The sequence below is a fragment of the Chionomys nivalis genome, chromosome 2, assembly GCF_950005125.1.
Source record: "Chionomys nivalis chromosome 2, mChiNiv1.1, whole genome shotgun sequence".
NCBI lineage: Eukaryota > Metazoa > Chordata > Mammalia > Rodentia > Cricetidae > Chionomys > Chionomys nivalis.
In genome coordinates, this window is record NC_080087.1 from 37,074,520 (window position 1) to 37,097,208 (window position 22,689).

The window sequence follows — 22,689 nt, forward strand, 5'->3', positions numbered from 1 at the left end:
AGACAGCAGAAAATGAAGAAAAATGTTGCCAGTTAGCTGTATTCCGGAAAGAATGCAATTATTGCCATCAGTGGGCAGCTAATCTACTAATGCTGGGAAGTTTCACGAGTCAGCTGAAAACTTGAGGGCACTGAGCGAGACTTAGGGAGCAAACCGCTTGTTGATCGCCTCAGAGGCAGGTCTGCATGCTAGCCCAGAGGCTGACCAGAATCCATAGGGAAAACATCATTTTCAAATTCTACTTAATGACAATAAAATTAAAAACAGGCACAATTGGAATTTGGTATGAACAAACCCCCAGCTTCCAACATGGCCCTCCCTCTTCAACAGAAACATAATATGAACCACATAGGTAATTTTTAGTTTTCTAGGAACCGCATTATGTAAGGGAAAAAGAAGCAGACGGAATTGGTGCTAATAGTATCTTTTACTGAACCAACTCTGGTCACCGTATCATCATTTCAATGTGTGGTTATTATAAAAATCGATGATGTAGTCTATATTCTGTCCTTGGCTATGAAATCTTTGAAAGCTAATATTACCAGCATGCCCTGCAAATGAACTAGCCAGATTTAAACTGATCAGTAGCCACAAGTGCCTACCACATCTGGTCTCTCAAGTTCATTTAATCTTTGAAAAAATGGAGAACAAGAGAGTGGCACTTAATAACGAACACCGTAGTAGCAGACTTTATTTCCCACAGTGCCACTAAAGTAGATTTTTTTTTGATAGTATACTAAAGGAGAAAGAAAATTTAAAATAACATGCTTAAAGTCTTTAAAGATTGCATGTAAATGAAAATGTTTTGCCTGATCCTCCAATCGTTTACCACATGCACACCTGCTTCCCTTGGAGGCTAGAAGAGGGCATTGGATAAAACTGCATTGAAGTCGCTCAGGGCTACGAGCCACTGTGTGGGTGCTAGGAATCCAACACAGGTCCTCTGAAAGACCAGCCAGTGCTCTTAGCTGCTGAGCCATCTCCCAAGCCCCACTTTTGTTTCTGATGCCGGCTCTTAGGTAGCCCATGTTAGCCTTAAACTCACTATGTAGACAAAGATGACCTTAAACTTCCATCTTCCTGGGATCCACATGTTGGGATGATGGATTTGTACCTTCACACTGGGTTCATAACAACATACTTTTTTTTTTCTTTTTAGACAATCATTCAGACTGCAGAGTCCAAAGCAAAAGTTTGTGTAGTAAAATGCAACTTGAGTTTCTTCACCTCTGGGAGGAAGAAAAGGTTTAGTAGCATTTTAACTACCCTTTATCTTTCTTTCTCAAAAGCAGGCTCAATCATCTGTTCACATCTAATTTGGACATATTTATCCTCCCATTTCTGTCCCAGCCATAAACTGAGACTCCGATGTTCCAGCTGAACCTCTGGGTCTTGTAGAGACCACTCCACAACTATCAACGTGGTAAAGAAAGATCTATGCTTCTGAATCCAACTGGTGTTCATTTCCTGATTAATTGATGATGATTTCCCTTGAGACCACAGTCCTGTATGTCCTTTTCTGTTTCCCTGGACAGGAGTGGTGTCTGTGGCCTTCGACTTTCCTTCCTCTTCCCTTTGCCTCGATTCTTATGAGAGCACATCTCACATTTTCTTTATGAAAAACATCTCAATGGCAGTTCTGTAAGAGTCGGATGTACTGATTCCCCTCTACCCAGTGTTCACTGCTAGGGAATGGACTTTGGGAACAAGAGAAGAGAGCAGAAGCATCCTCTTTCCTCTGGCCTTCTCTGTGTTTGAAAAGTCACTTTGACTTTGAGGATCTCAGTGTGCTCATTCCTAAGGAAAGCGACCTGGACCAACCAATTTCTAAATTCCTTCGAGCTCTGACAGTATAATGTCCATTAATAACACACCTACAGATAAGTCATCTAAAGGGCAAGAGTATTGAGAAGCTAAAATTCTGATGCCCTCTTCTAATAAGTAAATACACTCAATCCAGGACACAGACCCTAAATGTTGCTAGTCCTATGAGTAGATCACATAGGAGCTGCCTAGATATTTCGGTGTCCTAGCAGCTAAGGGATGGCACAATGGATAAGTACCTTACGCATATAGTAGCTTATAAATGTCCATTTCAGCAACAAAATGCCATTATATTCAATGGTAGTAAGCTGTTTCTGTAACTCAAATTTAGATTCACTTTTTTAAAGCAAATATGACATTTTTTGTTAAAAGATACTGTCTATGCATTTGAGATAATACAAAACAATGTGTGGTGTGTGGCATATATATGATTTATGAGACAAAATGAACACTAGGGTTGACATTTAGCTTACAACTGGATCACTGCCGGTTTCAGTGTATGGGTCTGAGTTCCCCTTTCCTCCCTCAGTGCTCATCTGGCCAACACCATGGCATCTGGAAGTACCTGTGCCTTGGAATTCTATGTCATCATTCACGACTTTTTAAGACAATAACTTTTTTTGTCATTGATGCATAAGGTCCCAACGAATCTCTTGTTCCATGTGGCTAATTTCTGAGATGTGGAGTCGTGGATATGATTGACTTTGGATCGCCTCCTGTTTTCCGCTTACTGTAATGTCTTTGGGATCCAATCAGGGTGTTGAGTTCAATGGAGCATTTATTTATTTTTCCAGGGCTGGGTAATCTAATGCGACAGGGAACCCTGCTGTATCTGGCTGCTCGCCTGTCCACCACTGTCTGACTTGTGTCTGGTTTTGGCTGTTAGGACATGCTGCCTTGGTTCCTGTGCAGGAGCTTTTGCCAAAGACTTTTGCTTGGTGAGGAACTGCTGGCTAAGAGATCATGCAAATATGCAACTTTGTAAAACAGAGTGAAACTGTTTCTATGAGTGACTGTAGAATTTGAGTCCCTCAGCAACACTTATTATTGGATCTTTTTCACACTCAAAACTACTGCAAATAAATTGGCGTTTTATTGGTATTGATTTTTATTATAATTATGGATTGATCATATTTTCATATATTTGTAAATGGTTCTCATTTACTTCTCCCTAAAATTCCTGGTCATGTTTTTTACTGTGAAGTTTTTATTTATTTTTAGGAATCATATATATTTTAGGAATCATATGAGGGAGGAGGGTCATCTTTTTATCTGTTGTTTTTATTGGTTAATTTATAAAAAAAAACTGTTTGGCCTTTGATAGGGTAAAATTTAGATAGGCGGAGTAAACAGAACAAAATGCTGGGAGAAAAAAGCCGAGTCAGTGAGTCGCCATGATTCTCCCACTCCAGACAGATGCAGGTTAAGATCTTTTCTGGTAAGCCAGCTCGTGGTGCTACACAGATCATTAGAAATGGGTTAGATCAATATGTAGGAGTTAGCCAGTAAGAGGTTAAAACTAACGGACCAAGCAGTATTTTAAAAAATACAGTTTCTGTGTAATTATTTCGGGTAAAGCTAGCCGGGTGGCGGGACGCAGCCCGCCGCTCTTATTTCAACAATCATATATATATGATTCCTAAAAATTTGTATTTCATTGCTTTATCAATTATATCCACTATAAGTATCTTTATTCAGTCTGTGTCTTTCCTTTTAAATTTCTTTCTGGGTGTGTTTTAACAAGCAAAGTTGTCATTTTAATACAATTATTGTTATCAGACATTTCTATTTTGATTTAACACCTTTGGGAAATCTTTTCCCACCTTGACGTGCTAAAATTCTTCTTCTATTTCCTTTATTTTTTTAAAAAGAGTTTTGCCTTTAACATTAGAGTCCTTAAACCATGAAGGATTCTTTTTCATTTCTGGGCAAATTAATGCTGTATACTTTCATAAAACAGCCCTTCTCTCTTCCCCAGGGGCCTATGGTCCACCTTTGCTGCTTCTCTGGTTTTGTGTCTGAAAGTATTTTGTACCACACTACTCTAACCATCTACCTCTGCAACAACAGCAGCATTCCTTGATTACACAGCTGTGAAACATCTGGATACCTTCCCATCACTCCCTTATTCTTTTTCAGAAGAGCCTTATGCTTGAATTTTAAATTGTTGTGAGTACGTCTATGTGGGTCTGGTGTGTGTTCATGTGTGTGTGGTGTATGTGCATATGGTTGGTGTGTGCACGTGTGCGTGCCTATGTATGCGTGGTATGTATGTGTGTGTACTTGTGTTTGTGCATGTGTAAGGTATGTGCGTATGTGAGAGATAGACATGTGATATGTGTGGTATGAGTGCATTGTGTGTGCATATGTATGTGTTGTGTGTGCATACACATGTATGTGCATTGTCTATGTGGAGGGTGTGCATATGTGTGTATGTATATGTGTGTGAGTGTGCGGTGTGCACATGTATGTGTGTGTGTTGGGGGGGCACAAGCATGAATGCCAGGAGACAAGTCTCAGGAATTGACTCTTTCCTGACACCTTGTTGAATCCAAGGATTAGAGTGAGATCAGCAGGGCTGTGAACCAGTTCCTCTGACAACTAAACATCTCATGGGCCCACTCTTAGGCTTAACGTATTTCTTTCATGAGTTTTAGAATTTGATGAAGTTACTAGTTGTTTTTACTTTTGATAATTATCTTTTTTTAAGGGAAAAAAGATTTGTTTTGCTCTTTATTTATATGTATGTGTATCTGTGTCTTTGTGTATATGTACTTGCATGTAAGTACCCATAAAAGACAAAGGGGGATATCAGATCCCCAGGAGCTGGGTTGACAGGCAGTTGTGTGCCTCCTGACATGGGTTCTGGGAACCAAACTCTGGTCCTCAGAAAGTCATCTCTCCAATTCCGGGTATTAATTATATATTAATTCAAATGTTGTTGAAACTATAATTCTTTTTGGAAAAAAGATGACTTCTTACAAGTTGAATCTTTCTATCTATAAATGGTCAGTCCACACATTTATTTATTACTAAAATTTTCTTCAAGCATAACTTGTGTGTCATTTCTTAGATTTATTCCTGATTACATTAAAAGTATTTTAGTATTAAATTTTGAAATAGTGAAAAAATTTTCTAGCTGTGGGGAATGACACATGCCTGTAGTCTCAACACTTAAGAGGCTGAAGTCGAAGAACTGAAGAACTGGAGGCCAGCCTGGGCTACATGGTAAAACTTTCTCTAAAGATAATATAGCTTTTGTTTGTTACTACATGATGTGTATTGATGTTTCCAGCAGTTCAGAAAATCTCCCCTCTATGCTCTGGTATTTTCCTTAAACAATCTCATAACCTAGGAATAATGAGAATTCCTTTCTAGTGCTAGGTTTTAGAACATATTTTTTCTTTCTTTTTGTATGCACGTGTGTGTGTGTTAGTACAACTTGTAGACTTGTTTTTTTCCTTCTGCTTTGTGAGTTCAACCCCAGAATTAAACTCAGATTGTTAAACTTGCCGGCAGGTGCCTTTACCCACTGAATCATCTCACTGGTACCTGTTTCTCTTTCCTTGTCTCCACAGGCAGCTGCATAAGAATATAATACAGCATATTTGACATTTCTCTAATTTTGAGGAGAATTCTTTTGAAAATTTCACCACTCAAAATGGTGTTATTTTTGTTGTTGTTCAATAACTATAATCTTTTAAGTTTATTATTTTACTCCGATTAATGTTTTGTCATAAATCATAAATAGATGTGGAACTCTCTGAGAAACTTTTCAACATTATTTGAAATGATCATGTTTTTTATCTCAAACCGGCTCATGCACTATATAATGTTTATGTATATTTGGATGGGCCAAATAAATGAGAAGGCTTTTAATACACAGCATTTCTCTTTTATGTCTCAAACTTCTCCATAACAATGGCTCCCAAACTGGGATTTCAGTGTGATCACTTGTGAAATGTTAGGAGAAATCAATCACATTTATCTTTAGTTCCAGAGTTCCTTTGCGATGTCAAATGAACCCTGCATTTCAGTGATAAGCCCGTTAGTTTTCCTGGTCCCTGGTATTTCAACCTCTTTCTTGAATGTGTTCTGAATTCCCCTTTCTTACACTGTCCTATCATACTTGAGGGGCACATCAGAGAGGCATCGTAGAATAGCTGGAGGCATTCTCTTTTCTTTTTAATTCTCTGGCAAACTTTGCCTAACTTCAGAGCACTCAGCCTCAAATGTCAAGTAGAATTTAGCTCTAAAACCCCTACTTCTTCTTTGTAGAAAGATTTTTATCTCTAAGGAAATTTACTTAAGATTGGAGACATTTTATTTTAAGCTGTTGTGATGAATGATATTTTTCTAGGAAGTCACTTGATCTATGTCTGGGGAGCCATCCTGAGCTCACAGACAGCAGGAAGGACACAAAGTCTCCCTAGCGTTTGTGACGCTTTGATGCCAGAGCGCTCTAGTTCATTAATATCGTCTTCCTCACCGACAGGTAACAACGGTGCGTCACATCCTGGAGAGCTAGACTGCCTGTTAACCTCCATTCAGATGTCATCAGCTGGGCTCCTCAGAGTGGACTTCTATAGAAAGGGTTCCTCAACACTGTGGTCTTAGATTTTTTTTTTTTTTTTTTTTTTTTTTTTTTTTAGCAAGGGTACATGAGCTGGTATTTGCTACTCCCAACCCACCCAGTGCATAATGAACAAGATTGACACACTGATGATTTATTGTCACACACACACACACAAAAAAAAATAAAAAGTTCTAGGCCAGGAGGTAATGGTGCACGCCTTTAATCCCAGCACTCAGGAAGCAGAGGCAGGTGAATCCCTGTGAGTCCGAAGCCAGCCTGGTCTACAAAAGCTAGTTCCAGGACAGCTAGAACTATTACACAGGGAAATCCTGTCTTGAAAAACCAAAAAAGAAACCAACCAACCAACCAAACATATGAAAAAACAAAAACAAAAACAAAAGAGTTGTTCGTTTGAATTTTGGTGGCTGGCATGCTCGGTACCTGTAAAAGGGACACTTAAAAAGAAAAAGAATTGGGTAGACTTTTTAGTGGGTGGGAAAAGTGTTTATCGAATAAACACGGAGCTAAGTTCAGTCGTCGGCACTCTTGTGGCTATGGTGACATGAGCCTGTGACCCGAGTCCATTGACGGAGAGGTACAGACGGGAGGATCCCTGGCCTCCCAGTCAGCCAACTGGTGATTCTTCAGGTTCAGTTCAGCAAGAGCCCTTGTCACACAAACCAACAATATGGCCAATAATAAAGGAAGATATCTAATGTCAACCTCTGACCTTTACACTCATGTGCATACATGTGAACCCTACACACACACGAGAGAAAAATAACAAAACCTTAATTAAAACCTCTTATTGTCTTCTAAGAATTAAATGCATAGAATTAACACTGGTAAATTGTGAATTTTCTGGATAATCTGATTCCACGTAACCAGATAAGTAGGAATTAATATAACTTTTTTATCAGAGACCAGCTTCGAAAAAAAAAATAACACTTATTAGGGTAGGGGCATGGGGATTAGAGAAGTTACTAAAGGGTACAAAGACGTGAGTGAAAATAATAAAACATAAAACATAGAATAGTACTGGGAGGGAGCTGCAGTGAGTACTGAAATCGCCCACATTTAATTTCCATTTGCTTAAAAATAAAAACCGTCCCCAAGAGGTAGAAGTAAGATTTAAAAAAAAAAAAACTGCATTAATATAATACAAGGAAATGAACAGACCAATAGAAGGTTGTGGTCTACATTCTTAGTTAAACATTCTCTAGCTAGAACAAGACAAGTAATGCTCACACCCTAGACCAAAACACTCGGTAAGCAAACCACTCCCTGGGTGGAACAAATCCATTGTTTCTCCCTAAGGGAACTGGAATTTAGTTGGATCCTTAGACTTTTGTTTGGGGTAGGAACAGATATACTTCTCTATTCCTGAAATACAAGGCGTCAACACCTGCTGACAATAACCTTGAGAGAGCAGAATTCTCTGGTCTAAACCTAGGTGGGACCTTTGTTTGAGGTAGAACAGGCCATAACCTTGAAGAAATTGAAGTTCCAACTCTCTGACCTTTGGTCAGGGTGGAAAAACAGGCTCCCAATTTTGGTCCTCCACACTCTTTTCATTTTTTTTTTTTTTTCGAGACAGTGTTTTTCTGTAGCTTTGGAGCCTGTCCTGGAACTAGATTTTGTAGAACTCACAGAGATCCACCTGTCTCTGCCTCCCGAATGCTGGAATTAAAGGTGTGCACCACCACCGCCTGGATTCTTTTAAATTTTTCGAAAGCACCGGAGGCTGGAAAGATGGCTCAGAAGCTAACAGAACTTGCTCCTATTTCCAAGAACCTGGGTTCAGTTCAAGCACCAATACTGAGCAACTCACAACGGCCCGTTCAACACGGCGCACATACAGAGAAATAGACACACAGGCATAAATATAACAATTACAACGTTATTTTTTTTTTAAAGTATAGACTGTAATTCCACTATAAGTACCTAAGTTTCTTTCATAAATGACCACCCCTTGGTTAACCACTTTCAAGGCCAACTGAAATTACACATGACGATACACATCGTAGGGATCTTTCATAAAGAGTGCAATAACAGTCCCTCAGAGAGCCGGGTTTCCATGAAGTTCTCCTCTGTCTTGAAACGTGAGATTAACTGATACTTTGAAAATCTTCGGCAGGAAGAATCCGTTTATTTAGATTCGGAGGTGGACGAGCATATTCACTGGTTCCAGCGAGAATTTATGAAAACAGACAAGGACTGGAGAGAAATTGACAAGAGGATGAGCCAGACTCTGGAAATCAGAAGAAAGATGATTGACCACCGAGCACCCCTCAAGGACATTCTCACGATGTTTCCTTTCCTGAAGTGCCCTTACCAGGTAAGCTACTCGCGTGGAACCGTCTCTGGTCTTGGCGTCACGTTTGTGTCACGTTCGCATCACGTTTGTTTTCTTCCTCTTCCCTCTGGAGTGGTGACCAGACAGCCTGTCAAGGCAGTGGGTGTGGCTCCCAGTGTGGTATGAGCAGGACAGTTAAGGCAGTCAAAGCTGCAGGAAGCCCCTTCGAGAAAACCAATGCTGATGTCTTTAGGATCAGCGTTTCCTGTAGGGCACGGGATGGGGTGATAGTGGGGGCGGGGAGCAGCGAGGTATCTGCATTTAGACAGTTAAAACGGTATGTTCAGAACTCCTCCCATATAACATTTTTCTATGTCTTTTATACTAACAAATCTTAGGGTCTTAGGATTTCCATTTCTGTGATAAAAAAACACCATAACCGAAAGCTGCTCTAGGAAGAAAGGGTTTATATGAGAAAAAACAACCAGATCTTAAAGTGGTTTGACTCCTTCACTGTCCTATAACCACTGAGAGTTCATTTGCCGGGGATGTAGGCTCGAGGAAGAGAAGCGGCTCCTGGCGGAGGGGTCCTGGCAGTTAAGCCCTATGCGCCACCACCTTGTAAACATTAGTATCTTCTCCTTTAAAACTCTTTCAACAGATTATTTTTTTTCTTCGAGATGAGGTTTCTCTGTGTAGCCTTAGAGTTGTCCTGGAACTTGCTCTGTAGGCTGGTCTCGAACTCACAGAGATCCTCCTGCCTCTGCCTCCAGAGTACTAGGGTTAAAGGTATTTGCCACCACCTCCCGGCCTCCACGGAAAATTTAAAAATTTGATTGTATAGGACTTCATCTAGGATTCTGTCACTGGGCTTTATAGATATGATGAAAGCCAAGCAGGGCTGAGATTTATGAGGGTGAAGAAGTTTCTTGAGGTCTTTGAGATGCTACCATGGTTTCCTTCCTGTGATGCAGCCTCAATAGCCACCTCTTAGTTAAGTGAAAGTGGGTTCTGGATTAAAACTGTTGTGGCAGCCAATCAGAAGATGACAGGAGGGGCCTTTACGCCAGGGTGTTTAAGGCCAACTTGGGCAACATAGTAAGACTTTACTCAAAAACAAAACAAAACAAAACCCAAACTTCACCAAAACACCTAAGAACAAAGCTAATAGAGCATGGAAAACTTTTTGTTAAGAATTTCAGTTTTGCTTTTGCTTTAATGGAGTAGGGATACTGCCAGCATGGATAAAACTGAGGAACCAAACTAGGTGAGGCATTGTCTTGCAGGCCTTAGCTCCTTGGTTGGGGAAGCACTTGCTGTGCAGAACTACAGTGAGATAGCTGTTCCGACAGGTGGGAGCATGCAGCGCTTAGTGGTCCCACTCAGCCCGACAGGAAGAGCCTGGGGTTTGGGGATGATGGACAGCTGTTGTGAATTCTATGGCTAAGAAACACACACACGGTACATATATTGTGTGTATACATATATGCACATACATATATGTGTAGTATATATAATAAGCCTGAAATATTGTGAAATGCCACAATTAAGGAAATGTTCACCAACTATTGGGCTATGTCAAGAGGACAAATCCTCTACTGGAAAAATCTGGAAAATATATAAAATTATATAAATATTTTGAGGATCATAGTTGTAACTCTTTTAGTGAAATAGGAATTTATTAATATGTTGTGTTATAAATAATAAGTAAATGTACAAGAAGAGAAAATTCTACCCCATGGAAAGGAGAGCACCAACCAATACATTTAGAGAAGACAGAGAAGACAAATGCCACTTGGCAGTGAACACAGTGGTATTTGCAGCAGTGGGCATTAAATCTGGTAGATCAAGTTACGTGAGCTAGCCAGGTGTTCTGGTGCTTGTCTATAATCCCTGCACTTGGGAGGCAGGAGGCAGGTTGGGCTGCCTAGTGAGTTCCAAGTCATTCTGGGCTCCATAGACTCCCTAGCAAAACCTTGTGTCAAAAATCCATACAAAAGATCATTATTCTCAATATGTCTTCTCATAAAATTCAACATAGTTCAGATACTGAGACAGGAAAAGCTGGTGGATTCCAATTTAATCAGCTGATAAAAGTTAGTTTGTTGCCGGGCGGCGGTGGCGCACACCTTTAATCCCAGCACTAGGGAGGCAGAGGCAGGCGGATCTCTGTGAGTTCGAGGCCAGCCTGGTCTACAAGAGCTAGTTACAGGACAGGAACCAAAAAGCTACTGAGAAACCCTGTCTCAGAAAAAAAAAAAAAAAGTTAGTTTGTTTCTTCTTCTTTTTTTTTGGTTTTTCGAGACAGGGTTTCTCTGTAGCTATGGTGCCCATCCTGGAACTAGCTCTTATAGACCATTCTGGCCTCGAACTCACAGAGATCCGCCTGCCTCTGCCTCCTAAGTGCTGGGATTAAAGGCGTGTGCCACCACTGCCCGGCAGTTTGTTTCTTCTCTATAGGGACAAATTCCCATTTAGTGCTCCCGATCCAGTGAGAAATGCAAGCATTTATGATCCCAAATGCATGAGTCCTGGGGAAACACAAACAGGGAGAAAGGGTATCCATAGTGATGGACCACATAGTGATGGACCATCTTTCAAAAATGCCCAAGAAATCTAGTGGTTATTTCAGGCAAGAGACTTGGTTTGAGATATGGTATTTACATTTTACAAGTGACTCTGAATCTATAAACAATATGATTGAAACTACTGGCAAATCTGAATGAGACAGAAAATTAGATTCCCCAGTTTTAAATGTCTTTGTATTTAGGAAGTGCACATAGGAAAATTAAGAGGAGGCATCATGTCTACTTACTATTTATTGTCTTCATGAGGGGAATCTGTAAGCTCTACTTATTTAAACTTTAATATCAATTTGAGGTCAACCCTTCTACACGTATGTTGTTTAACTCGTCTTACAGTCTCTAAAACACTCCTTTAGGGTCCTAAGATTGGATATTTTTCAAGAGTTCCTTCTGAAAATTCAATAGGGTTCCTGTTTTGCCTCTTGCTGGATGCTGCTGAAACGAAAACAGTCCTAGCTTGGTTTCTGTTGCTGTGATAACACAGACCCAAACCAACTCCGTTTATTTGGCTTGAAGGTTACACAGTCCATCATTGAGAAAAGCCAAGGCAGAGACTTGGAGGCAGCAACTGAGGCAGAAACCATGGAGGAACAGTGCTTACTAGCTTGCTCCCCTGGTTTGCCTTTTTTTACAGAGCCCAGGCAGGTGCCACATGGACCCTCCTAAATTAATTAGCAATTAAGAAGATGCTCACAGATGTCCTCACTGTCCAATCTAATAGAGGCCATTTCTCAATTGAGAGTCTCTCTTCCCCGCTATGTCTGGATTTATGTTGAGTTAAGAAAATGAATTGTAATGGCAAAAATGTGGTTTATATAAAGAAACGTGTCTAGAATTCTACCTGTGTGACCCAGGTGGCAGCCAGAATATTTGTGTTGTAAGACTTTAAGACAATTCTGAAGCCATTTTGACAATTCTGAATCCTCTCAGCCTCTGTGCCATAGTGCTTCCCCTCCTCCCCTGGGAACCAAGGACCTAACAGCTACACTCTCACGTACTCAGTTCCTGAACAATTACTCATATACGTATGTTTTGATTCAGTCCCCTGGGAAACGGGGTCAAAATGACCTCTTACCTCATCTGATCTGACAACAGCTCTCCAGTCAATTATTGGTAATAGCCCTTTCGAATAAGCTAATCAGAATAGTTAAAGAACAACCCCCCCTTGCTTCTGTGGCCCCTTTAAAAATAGACTGTACCAGCTATTTGAGGTCCCTCAGCTTCCCGAATGCTAGGGGACCCTGTCATGACAAAATTAATAAAGTCCTCATGCTTTTGCATCAGCTGTGGTGTATGAAGTGGTCTCTGGGGGTGACTCCTCCTCGGTGTTTGGACACTAGGGTCCAACAGTGTATTCACTGTTTGTGATCCTCATTTAGTGGAATTTATATCTAAAATTTTAATTGGTAATTGACCTTATTCTCAATTCTAGTATTGTAAAACATCCAATTCCTTAAAATAGAACAAATATAAAATAAAAACAAATGTTTTCCTTAGGTTTTGTTGTTGTTTTATTTTGTTTTTCAAGACAGGTTTTTCTATATGGCCCTTGTCATCTTGGAAGTTGCTCTGTGGACAAGGCTGGCCTTGAATTCAGTGATCTACTTGCCTTGCCTCCTGAGCACTGGGATTAAAGGTGTGTGCTATCACGCCAGGCTCCAAAGTTTTGATTCTGTATTCATTATTTGTTTTGCTATTCACTTCAGACTTTCATTCTTTTCCTGCTTGTCCTATGGCCACTACACTAAGAAACTAAGAACACCGGCATATAGTCTATGCTATTTGCCAAAGTTTCATGCAATGGCAATGAGCTCTCCACTTCCTTATATTATGAACGCTAATAACCTTTACACGTGGCCTGATGTATGTATTCCTTTCTTCTATCAGATGTTCCGAGAAGTCCAACTTCTTACAAGAACAGATATCTATAAGAAAACAAGGCATATTCTGGAATCCTACTCGGAGAATATACTGACTGCATTTTCTGTGGTGGACAATCCAATCAACACTGCACTGAAAGAGAAGATGAAACATTATACAGATGAAGGAGTGCTGAAGTGTCAGTGAAGCCCAGGGGTGGGGGAGGGTCACAGCTACGTCTGTAACCACAGGGGCGGGGGAGGGTCATAGCTACATCTGTAACCACAGGGGTGGGGGAGGTTGCAACCATGTCTGTAACCACAGGGGCGGGGGAGGGTAGCAGCCATGTCTGTAACCACAGGGGCGGGGGAGGGTCGCAGCCATGTCTGTAACCACAGGAGCGGGGGAGGGTCGCAGCCCCGTCTGTGACTACAGACAGAAGGGTTTTGCTGCAATGAGTGAAATTCGAGGAGACAGGAAAGAATTTTTGAAATGAGAGAGAGAGAGAGAGAGAGAGAGAGAGAGAGAGAGAGAGAGAGAAAGCCTAGGTTCAAAAAGTACACTCAACATTATAAAGTTATATTATGGGCACCAGTACCCTTTAACTTTATAAGACACACCACAAGGCCAAACACATTAAATCATCCTGGCCAATGGACACAGCACAGACCATTGGCCTCTGTTGGCCATGACCTAGAGGGGAAACTTGAAGTTTGGAAGTTTTCATTAGAATATCTTTGTTCAAAATGGTTGTGTGTGTGTGTGTGTGTGTGTGTGTGTGTGTGTGTGTGTGTAGGGGGTAGATGGGGGAAGGCAATCAGAGTAGTGTTTGTTGGGCAAGCATTAGGACAGGAGCTCTAGACCCCAGAACCCACGGAAGAGCTGGGCAGCTGTGTGGCCATCTGCAATCCCAGCACTTGGGAGGCAGAGACAGGATTCTGAGGCAAGATGGCTAGCCGGACTAGCTGAATGTTCTAGCTCCAGGCACAACAGGAGATGCTTCTTCAATAAATAAATGGAGGGAGACATTGGGTGTCAACTTTGGGTAGCCCACACACTTGCATGCACACCCACCCATATGTAAAGATGCATACACATATGTACACAGACCACACATGCTAAATGTGGCTATGAAATACTTGAGATTTGCTCTTCGCACTGGAAAGTAACGATAATTTAGTAAAAAGCAAACCCATCTTCATGGTAGGTTTTCTTACAATTTCTCAAAGCCCATTTTCTTTACCTGGACATGCTTGTTCTGACAGATATGAAGATGACGGCCACATGTTTACTCCTCCCAGATGTTTTTGGGGATGATCCCAGCCTTTTTGTCGTTGTGAATGAGAAGGTATGCGGTGTGTTAATGGTCATTCATTTTATACCTTCACATAACTTATAAGGTCAGTGATCTATTCAAGTTGTTTTTATCATACTCACATTTAGGCTATATAGTAACTAGCTCATTTAGAGTAATATTGCGTGAATTTCAGGCATGCTTTATTATTTTGCTGATTTACGTATCAAGGGGTAGTGACGCGATTCCTCTTTCTTAGGTGCATGCATCAACCCCGGTGCTAGAAGTTAAAAACCCTTTCCACATCAACAGCTGTGAGTTCTCTCTGTATCTGGACAAAGAGAAGCTTGCCAAGGTGGACGACTGTGTCACAGCCCTGGCTGCTTTGGTGGCCGCTTTTCGTGTGTTTGGGATTGAGTGTCCAAGAAGACTATCCCAAACTTTTAACTTCCTGGAGACCTTGATCTTTGATGCACAGAGTCCCTGTTTTCCATCTTTGAAAGAAAAGGAAATCAGATCTCAGCTTCCCAAGACTTAAGAGTATCCGAATTAGCCTCCAGGGCAACTGAAGCTTCATAAACAATTGCAGAATGATTTAGGGTTGCCTCAGAGGTAGGGATTGGAAAAACCATGTTGTTTCAAGTGTCAATGAATTTTTTGATGCGTCTGTCCTTAACTTAGATAATTAAGCTCTCTGTTAAGTTTAATAATAAAATACTACTTAAAAGCTCTGCATTTGATCTGAGTTCATAGGAATTCTACGGCCAAGATCACACATTCAGAAGTGTCAGTTTTTAAAAGATATTATGAGGTACCACCCTCCCAGTTAGGGTCTCACCCTGAATTTAACTCAGTGTGCTAACTTGAAAGTCCAGGAATTGAACAACAACCTCTTAAGTCTTTTTGGTTAGAACATTGATTGGAAATATCTTGAACTTTAATATTTAAGAAAGAAATACATAATCCTCAGTTTCCTTACCCCAGATGGCCTGCCTGGTCTGATACATTTTGGTTTCCTTCTATCAACATCAAACATGAGGACAGCGACAGTCTTGAGGCAACCTCCTTGGTAGACAAGTCTTTTTGGCACAGGGTCAGCATGCGTGTCCATCTTCCATGGTTCCTTCCCTACAGGCTCAGCCTGTGGTCTATGGTCTCATTAGAAATGTAATTGTTCACTCATAATAATGGTGAGACAGTACTTCTGAGATCTAACAAGACTCAGTACTCGGTTTTCTGAAGAATCCCACAAGGAAAAACCGTATATAGTTTAAGGTATGCCTTGATAGTACCATCAAAATATCATATTATTTCCTAATTCACATCCTAGATATTACAGAGATTTCAGTGTGCTAATACTTGCAACACAATCGGGTAAGCATTTTCTGGATTATTTCATCAAATGAAGTTTTAAAAAATGCTGAAAATTTTAATTTTTTCCTTTTCACTAAGATAAATAACTGCCTTACAAACTTTTATTACTCAAATTACCCCCTCGAATCCATTGTTTAAAAATTCCACAATGTGTCTTCAATCTGGGTTTACTAAATTTTGAAGTGTGTCTTTCCTTATAGGGTCACAGTCGGAAGCTGAGTGTTGCTGTTGCTCAGTGACGGGCTGAGGCTATGGACAGTTGGGCTATGGATAGATGGGCCTGTAGACAGGTCTCATTTGCCCCTGTACAGTACTGTACATCTTTCAGAACCGCATGGATAGTCCCTGTGCATCCCACAGAGACATCCTCTTTTTCTCATCCTGAGCCATCTACTCAGGCATCCCCTACCGTCAGCCCTTCCTATTTCCTCCTTTAACACTCAGAGCATACTGCAGCCATGGGACAGTGAAGGGTCACATGCTTGAGGTACACTGAATCCTGCGCCACTCAGGGATGTTCAATGCTTTGCTTTTCCTACAACAGAACAGCACACTGCTTAGGAGCAAAGTCTTTTGTTTTGGTTTGTTTTTGTTTCCCCAGACAGGGTTTTTCTGTGTAGCCGAGTTAAATCTTTAATAAAATTTAAGAAATCTCTTTAATTTCTTAAGCATACACTTTAAACGAGAAAGAAAAAATATTCTCAATGTGGAAGAAAACTTGGGCTAAAAATGTGATTGCTGATTTTTTTTTTTTAAATACTTATCCTTCCCTAAGTACACTGACAAAAATACTCAATCTAACAGTCATTAGATCGCTATGTTGCCCCCCTGCCACACACACTTTTCCTTTGTGGTGTGTGTGCTGGTTCCTGTGTGTCTATGTGTGGTCAGTGGTCCATTTCCTATAACCCTGTGTTTTCCTGTATTTTTACTCTCCTCGCCCCACTTCCTCTTTAGGAAGTATGAGTGTTTGCCTGCATGTAACTCTGTACACCGTATGTGCCCAATGCCTATGGAGAACAGAAGAGGGGACCGGACCCCTAGAACTGCAGCTACAGATGGCTGAGAATCAAGTACTCTTAACCATTGGCCTATTTCTCTAGCCTCACAACCTACACTTTTTTGAAGTATGGCCGCTAACTAAATTTGGAGTCTTCAGGTAGACTCTCTGGCCAATGGGCTTCTGGTATCCCCTTGTCTTTGGCCCCAGAGCACCAGGGTTACAGATGTGCCTGGTTTCTACATGGGTGCCGGGGACTCACACTCTCCTGACAGGGACTTCAGCAATGGAGGCAGCTCCCCGGTCTAATGGTATCTTTAATGTTGTTGCTGTGGCTTATGTGTTGTTGTTTTGTCCTGGAGCAGGTCAAGCCCAGGGTCTCACAAATAAATGCCAGGTAGGTGTTCTAATATACACACATGCCTTATACCTTTTCTTAGAAACGATGATATCCCTGCCTTTCCCTACCTCTCCAATGTAACAACCTCTTTAAAAATCATACATATAATAAAGAGAATCTGTAATTAAGTTTTTATTTCATTCATATCACATGTAACAAGTGCAAGTTAATGTACAAATACTGAACACAACAAAAAAGGAAAAATAACAACAAAAAAGCTTCTTTAGCAGAGTCATGCAGAAAAATGAATTGGACACGGCAGATGTCACGGACCCTGTTTTACCTTGAATCATGACAAATGCAAAGGGCTGATAATAAACCCCTACGATGGCACATCAAAGGAAGTCCTACGTCAGAAAAACATTAGAGAGTTTATGGAAAGAGGTGGGACTTTCCCCCAGAGTTCTGACAGCATGCCACGAAACTTTCTATTTTTAAAGCGGTCCTTGAACAAATGTCTAATCCTGGCATTAGAAAGTCCATCAAAAGCCTGACAAAATAATTTACCTTTCCCCTAGAAGTGCATGCTTACAAAAGAAATACCGCCAGCTATGGACTTATAAATAACCAGGGGCTTTCATTTAAAGTGCATCCAGATGCTTAAAAAAAAAAAAAAAATCAAGGCAAAATATTTAATAGGAAAAAGAATCGCTCCACATTGGCAGCTCCCGAATAGCGGCTCTGGGAACCACTTTCTTGGGACTTGTGAGCATGGAGAATTTTGGGGTCTGCTGGTGTGACTCTCTCTGTCACACAGGTCTGTGCGGTACATCCACACACTGCCTCTCAGCTCATTCGGAGGAAATCCCGTGGGTCTGGAGGACCTGGGAGACGGATGAGATTACTTGAACGATTAGTGTTTCTCTCAACAGAACGAGTCCTTTCCTGTAAAGCACCAGTTACTTCCATGCCGTTTACAGAGATGCACACGGTAATCTCGGAGATCAAGCTCCCGATCAACCCTGAAAGGTAACCAATCACACACAATTCTCCGGGGCTGACTGCTGCAAACACGTGGGCACCATGATGTACAAAACTGATCCGCTCAGATACACTACTTCATCCAAATCTAAGTAGGTTTATATATTTTATTTTTCAATTCCGTTCTTTTATATACATTTTTTTTTTTTTGGTAACAACAGTAAAGATGCTGGTGAAAAGTAATTTGTTTAACAATTCATAATACGTGCAAAAGTAAAAACATGGATTCAAAGAAAGGCAGTATTTACAGTTCTTCAGTCCCAACGAAGGACGACACACAGTTAGGCAATATCGTGACTCGCAAAATTACACTTGGCGAATGCTGCATTTTCCAAATATGGCACAGGGCGAACACAACTACACTAGTCCCAGGCTACACTCAGCCAGGTTTCAACGGATTTGGTTTAGGTTGAAATTCAGTTATATAAAAAGGTTTCTGAAAGTATTGAAAAAAAGAACGTGTACATGAAAGAGAATCCAACAATGTTTACAAAATGCCGAAAGTTCTTATTTTGCCCCTCCATCCATAAATAATGAAGCCCCCGTTTCCCCACCCTCCTCCCACTTCCAAAAGATTTACAAAGGTAAGTTTAGCTCGGTGAGCAGAACTGAAAGATGACTGGTGCTGGCCAGCGGCTGGTGAGAAGCCCAGGCAACGGTTCCTAGGAACGCATGCGCAGTCTGGAGAGACCGATGGAATCCTGTGCGCTGCCCTTGTGAGTCCTGAAAACTTCTCCCTCAGGAGCTAGAATCGCCCTTGTGCTTTGAATAAACATGATGAGCTTTAAAGCGGAAGCTGAGGGTACCAGAATTCACCGCCTTCACAGTTCATTGTGGGAATTCTTCTCCGCAGCTTTAAACATCAGAATAGAATTGAAAATTTTGAGAGCTGGACCCAGCTTAATGCTCATAATTTTAACAATGTCTGTTTGGGTCATGAGTAAAAATGCTTCTCCATCAATTTGCTGAAATAAAGGAAGGAAAAAACAAACAAAGGAATATGGATTAACCAGATACACTGTTGCGAGACATACACAGCTATATGATGTATTATATACAGGTGACTTCACAGCAATACTCAGAAGGCATACACTAGAGTTCATACAACATTCCCGATTTATGCGTCTTTCTTACCTAAAATCATACTTCCAACAAGGTAAAACTCAATTGTCTGAAACCTCAGTCCAAGAAAAATAGAAGGTGGTCATACTCGCTTATAACTTGAAGTGTGTGTGTGTGTGTGTATGTGGTTTGAGAAAGAGAGGGAGAGAGAGAGAGAGAGAGTGTGTGTGTGTGTGTGTAGAAAGCCGGAGTTCAATTTTGCATGCCTAACTCTATATAGCTCTCTACCTTACTCTTGGAGACAGGGTCTCTTACTGAACCTAGAGCTTGTCATTCCAGCTCAACTCTGTAGCCGGCGAGTCCCAGAAATCCAGCTGTTTCTCAGTGCTGGAGTTACAGACATGGTCTGCCCTGCCTGGTTTTCTATTTGAGTGGTGGGGATCAAAGGTCTTTATGTTTATGCTGCGAGCCCTTTACCCACTGAGCCATCTCCACATCCCCAAACCTTGTGTTCCTCTGAATTAGGTACTTAGTCAAGAAGAATATGTCAGTTTTTTAGTTACAAAAGATAATAAATAATGCTTTTGAACAAAAGAGAACTCAGGCAAAGAACCAGTTATATATAAACACCTAACGGATTCAGCCTTCTACCATGAGAGAAAATACAGTATTTCTGTCTGGCGTGACCATACTCAGCTTCCGTAAGCAGAAGAGACAACAAACAGTAGGGGTGAAGAATGTGAGGTCAGTGTTAAGCATCACAGACTGTAGGCTGTTTCTTTCACTACTGGGGTGACTGTGCATAGCCTTTTCTGTCTAGGCCCCTTCTAAGATGAAAAGCTGAATTACAGAATAAGACATTTTGAAATTCAAAGCTACAAGATGATGAAAATGCTTATTTGGTTTAGTAGGGTGACAAATGAGACAGATTTTACACACACACACACACACACACACACACGCACAAGTTTCAACCTTTGAGAAACTGGATGGTCTTAAGACACATCAATTAACTTCTTCAATGTCCCCATTTTGAACAACAACAAAAAAGACATTTTCTTCTGTCTCAGAGTAATTGGAAACTTTGACCACAGTGAATGGTTTGATGGGGTTAAACTGTATCTTCTGAAAATTCTTCTTTTTTTTTTTTTTGACATCCCTGTTTCTCTACATTCCTGGATGTCTTGGAATTCATTATGTAGATTAAGCTGGCCTTGATCTCACAAAGATCTACCTACCCCTGCCTCTGGAATTCTGTGGTGAAAGGGGTGTACCACAATTTCCAGCTGCAAATGCTTCCTTCCTGTTGCAGGAGGTCCTTCCACTCCTCCAGCCAATAGCTGCCGAGATACCAGCCCATTGGGGCGTGGTCTCTCTCCCTTTAAAAAAGCGGCTACTTCCCTCCTTGTTCTCTCTTTACTTCCTGCTCCGGTTTGGTGACTAGACTTCTTCCTGATTGCGCAAAGGGCTGTTGTCTGGGACGGTGATCTGTAAGTTTTTTCCCCCGTTAAATAAATACCACCCTAAGCCGGGCGATGGTGGTGCACGCCTTTAATCCCAGCACTCGGGAGGCAGAGGCAGGCGGATCTCTGAGTTCGAGACCAGCCTGGTCTACAGAGCTAGTTCCAGGACAGGCTCCAAAACCACAGAGAAACCCTGTCTCAAAAAACCAAAAAAAAAAAAATAAATAAATAAATACCACCCTATTAATCACAATTCCAAACTGGTGTGGGATTGTTTATGACTTACGCCTTCACCTTCCCTTCCTTCCCTCCCTTATTTTATGTGTATTGTTGTTTTGCCTGTATGTATAACTGTGCACCACACGTGTGCATTGCCTGTGGAGGACAGAAGGAGGTAAAAGATCCCCGGTACTGGAGTTAGAGACAGTTGTGAGCCTCCATGTGGGTGCTGGGAATCAAACTTGTATCCTCTAGAAGAGCAGTGCCGCTAACCACTGAACCATCCTTCCAGGCCCTCTTTTGCAAATTCTGCATTGAATTCCTAAGCCCTATCTAGTTGCTCAGAATTAGTGGAAATAATGTCATTGCAATGGTAAGTAGCAACTGGTTAAGAAAGTCCACACAGGCCAGGTGAGCTCTTGGTCCAGGAGAACTAGCATCTACAAGACAAAAGCTTTTCTTCTTCTTTTTTTAAAAAGGTAAATTTGGACACAGAGACAGACACATAGGAAAACAGAAAGTGAACTATCTATAAGCTACAGGACGGGCTAGAATAGATGTTAGAAGGCCTATTTCTAGTCTTGCCTCCAGAACTGTGAGACAGTATATTATTTCTGCTATTTAAACTACTGATCGATGCTTTGCCATGGTACACCAAGCAAGCTACTACTACAAGCCTGGATTCCTTGGAATTAACTACTTGCAGGCGTATAGAAGTAAGTAGCTGTTTTTGTTTTTAACATCTTCCTCATTCTACGACATACAGAATGCAAGGGTTGTTGAAATGGCCCACTGGACAAAGCCTGACAACATGGGTTTCATTCCTGGGACCCACATGAGAGAGAGAACCGACTGCCCCGTGTTATTCATCGATTTCCACACACGTTCTGACAACAAGAAAACAAATGACAGCAAATATTGGAGATGATGGGGGTGGGGAGAAGAACCCTTATCCACTGCTGGAAAGAGTGCAAACTGGTGCAGCCCCGTCGGAAATCAGTGTAGAAGGTTCTCACAGAACAGAATACAATCACCATAAGACCCAGCTATGAGACTCCTTGGTAGCTAAAGGACTCTACATCCCCACAAAACCATGCTTATTGCTGCTCCACTCACAGCAGCAAGGGAATGCAATCGGTCTACACGTTCATCGATAGTTCAACGGGAAATAAAAATGCTGGACATATACACAATGGCATTTTACTCAGTCAGAGAGAAATAAAAATATGAAATTTGCAGGAAAATTAGTTGGGTCTGGACATGACCATATTAATTCTAGTAACCAGACTGAATACTGTATGCTGTCTCAAACACAATCTAGCTTCTAATTGGAAGTATTAAAGAAGCAGGATGGGAAGGGTGGTGGACCACATGTGACATGAAGCTGAACGAGGAATACCGGGGGCAGAATGGGACAAGAGGGCGTGAACAGGGAGATGGGGAAGAACCTTGTGTGGGAAGGCGTTAGTCAGAAATAGTGTGTATGAAAATGCCATTAGGAAACCTGTTACTTTGGAATAAATAAATACTTTTTAAAGATATAACCTCAAGGTAGACAATGATAAATCCCTGTTCTTATACATACTACTGAGACATGGGTAGGACTACTCCTGGCTCTAACGGTAATCTTTATTCTGAGCATCAAATGGAGCCAGGACTGATGCTGTTATGGGTTATCGGAAATTAAAATAATAAGGGAAAATTCCCATATTAAAGCACTTCTAATTTCTTCCTTTGATTTATTTCTGTGCTATA

General features: G+C 41.2%; 2 protein-coding genes across 13 annotated transcripts in view; one reads left to right on the forward strand and one right to left on the reverse strand.

The window, feature by feature from the left end:
- Nucleotides 1–14,973, forward strand: part of Samd3 (sterile alpha motif domain containing 3) — a 41,669-nt gene extending 26,696 nt beyond the window's left edge. Inside the window, exons 7-10 of one of the 2 annotated variants that reach the window (XM_057762746.1) lie at nt 8,538–8,738; nt 13,169–13,340; nt 14,407–14,489; nt 14,695–14,973. In XM_057762746.1, coding sequence (XP_057618729.1) covers nt 8,538–8,738; nt 13,169–13,340; nt 14,407–14,489; nt 14,695–14,973 — 735 coding nt within the window. Of the gene's footprint in view, nt 1–8,537; nt 8,739–13,168; nt 13,341–14,406; nt 14,542–14,694 lie in introns of both variants that reach the window. The other variant, XM_057762747.1, reaches the window with a different exon arrangement.
- Nucleotides 14,974–17,326: 2,353 nt separating this feature from the next.
- Nucleotides 17,327–22,689, reverse strand: part of L3mbtl3 (L3MBTL histone methyl-lysine binding protein 3) — a 107,987-nt gene continuing 102,624 nt past the window's right edge. For all 11 annotated transcript variants that reach the window (XM_057762344.1, XM_057762353.1, XM_057762352.1 and 8 more), the window contains one exon: nt 17,327–19,155. In XM_057762344.1, the coding sequence (XP_057618327.1) occupies nt 19,012–19,155 (144 nt within the window). In that variant the 3' untranslated portion in view covers nt 17,327–19,011. The remainder of the gene's footprint in view (nt 19,156–22,689) is intronic.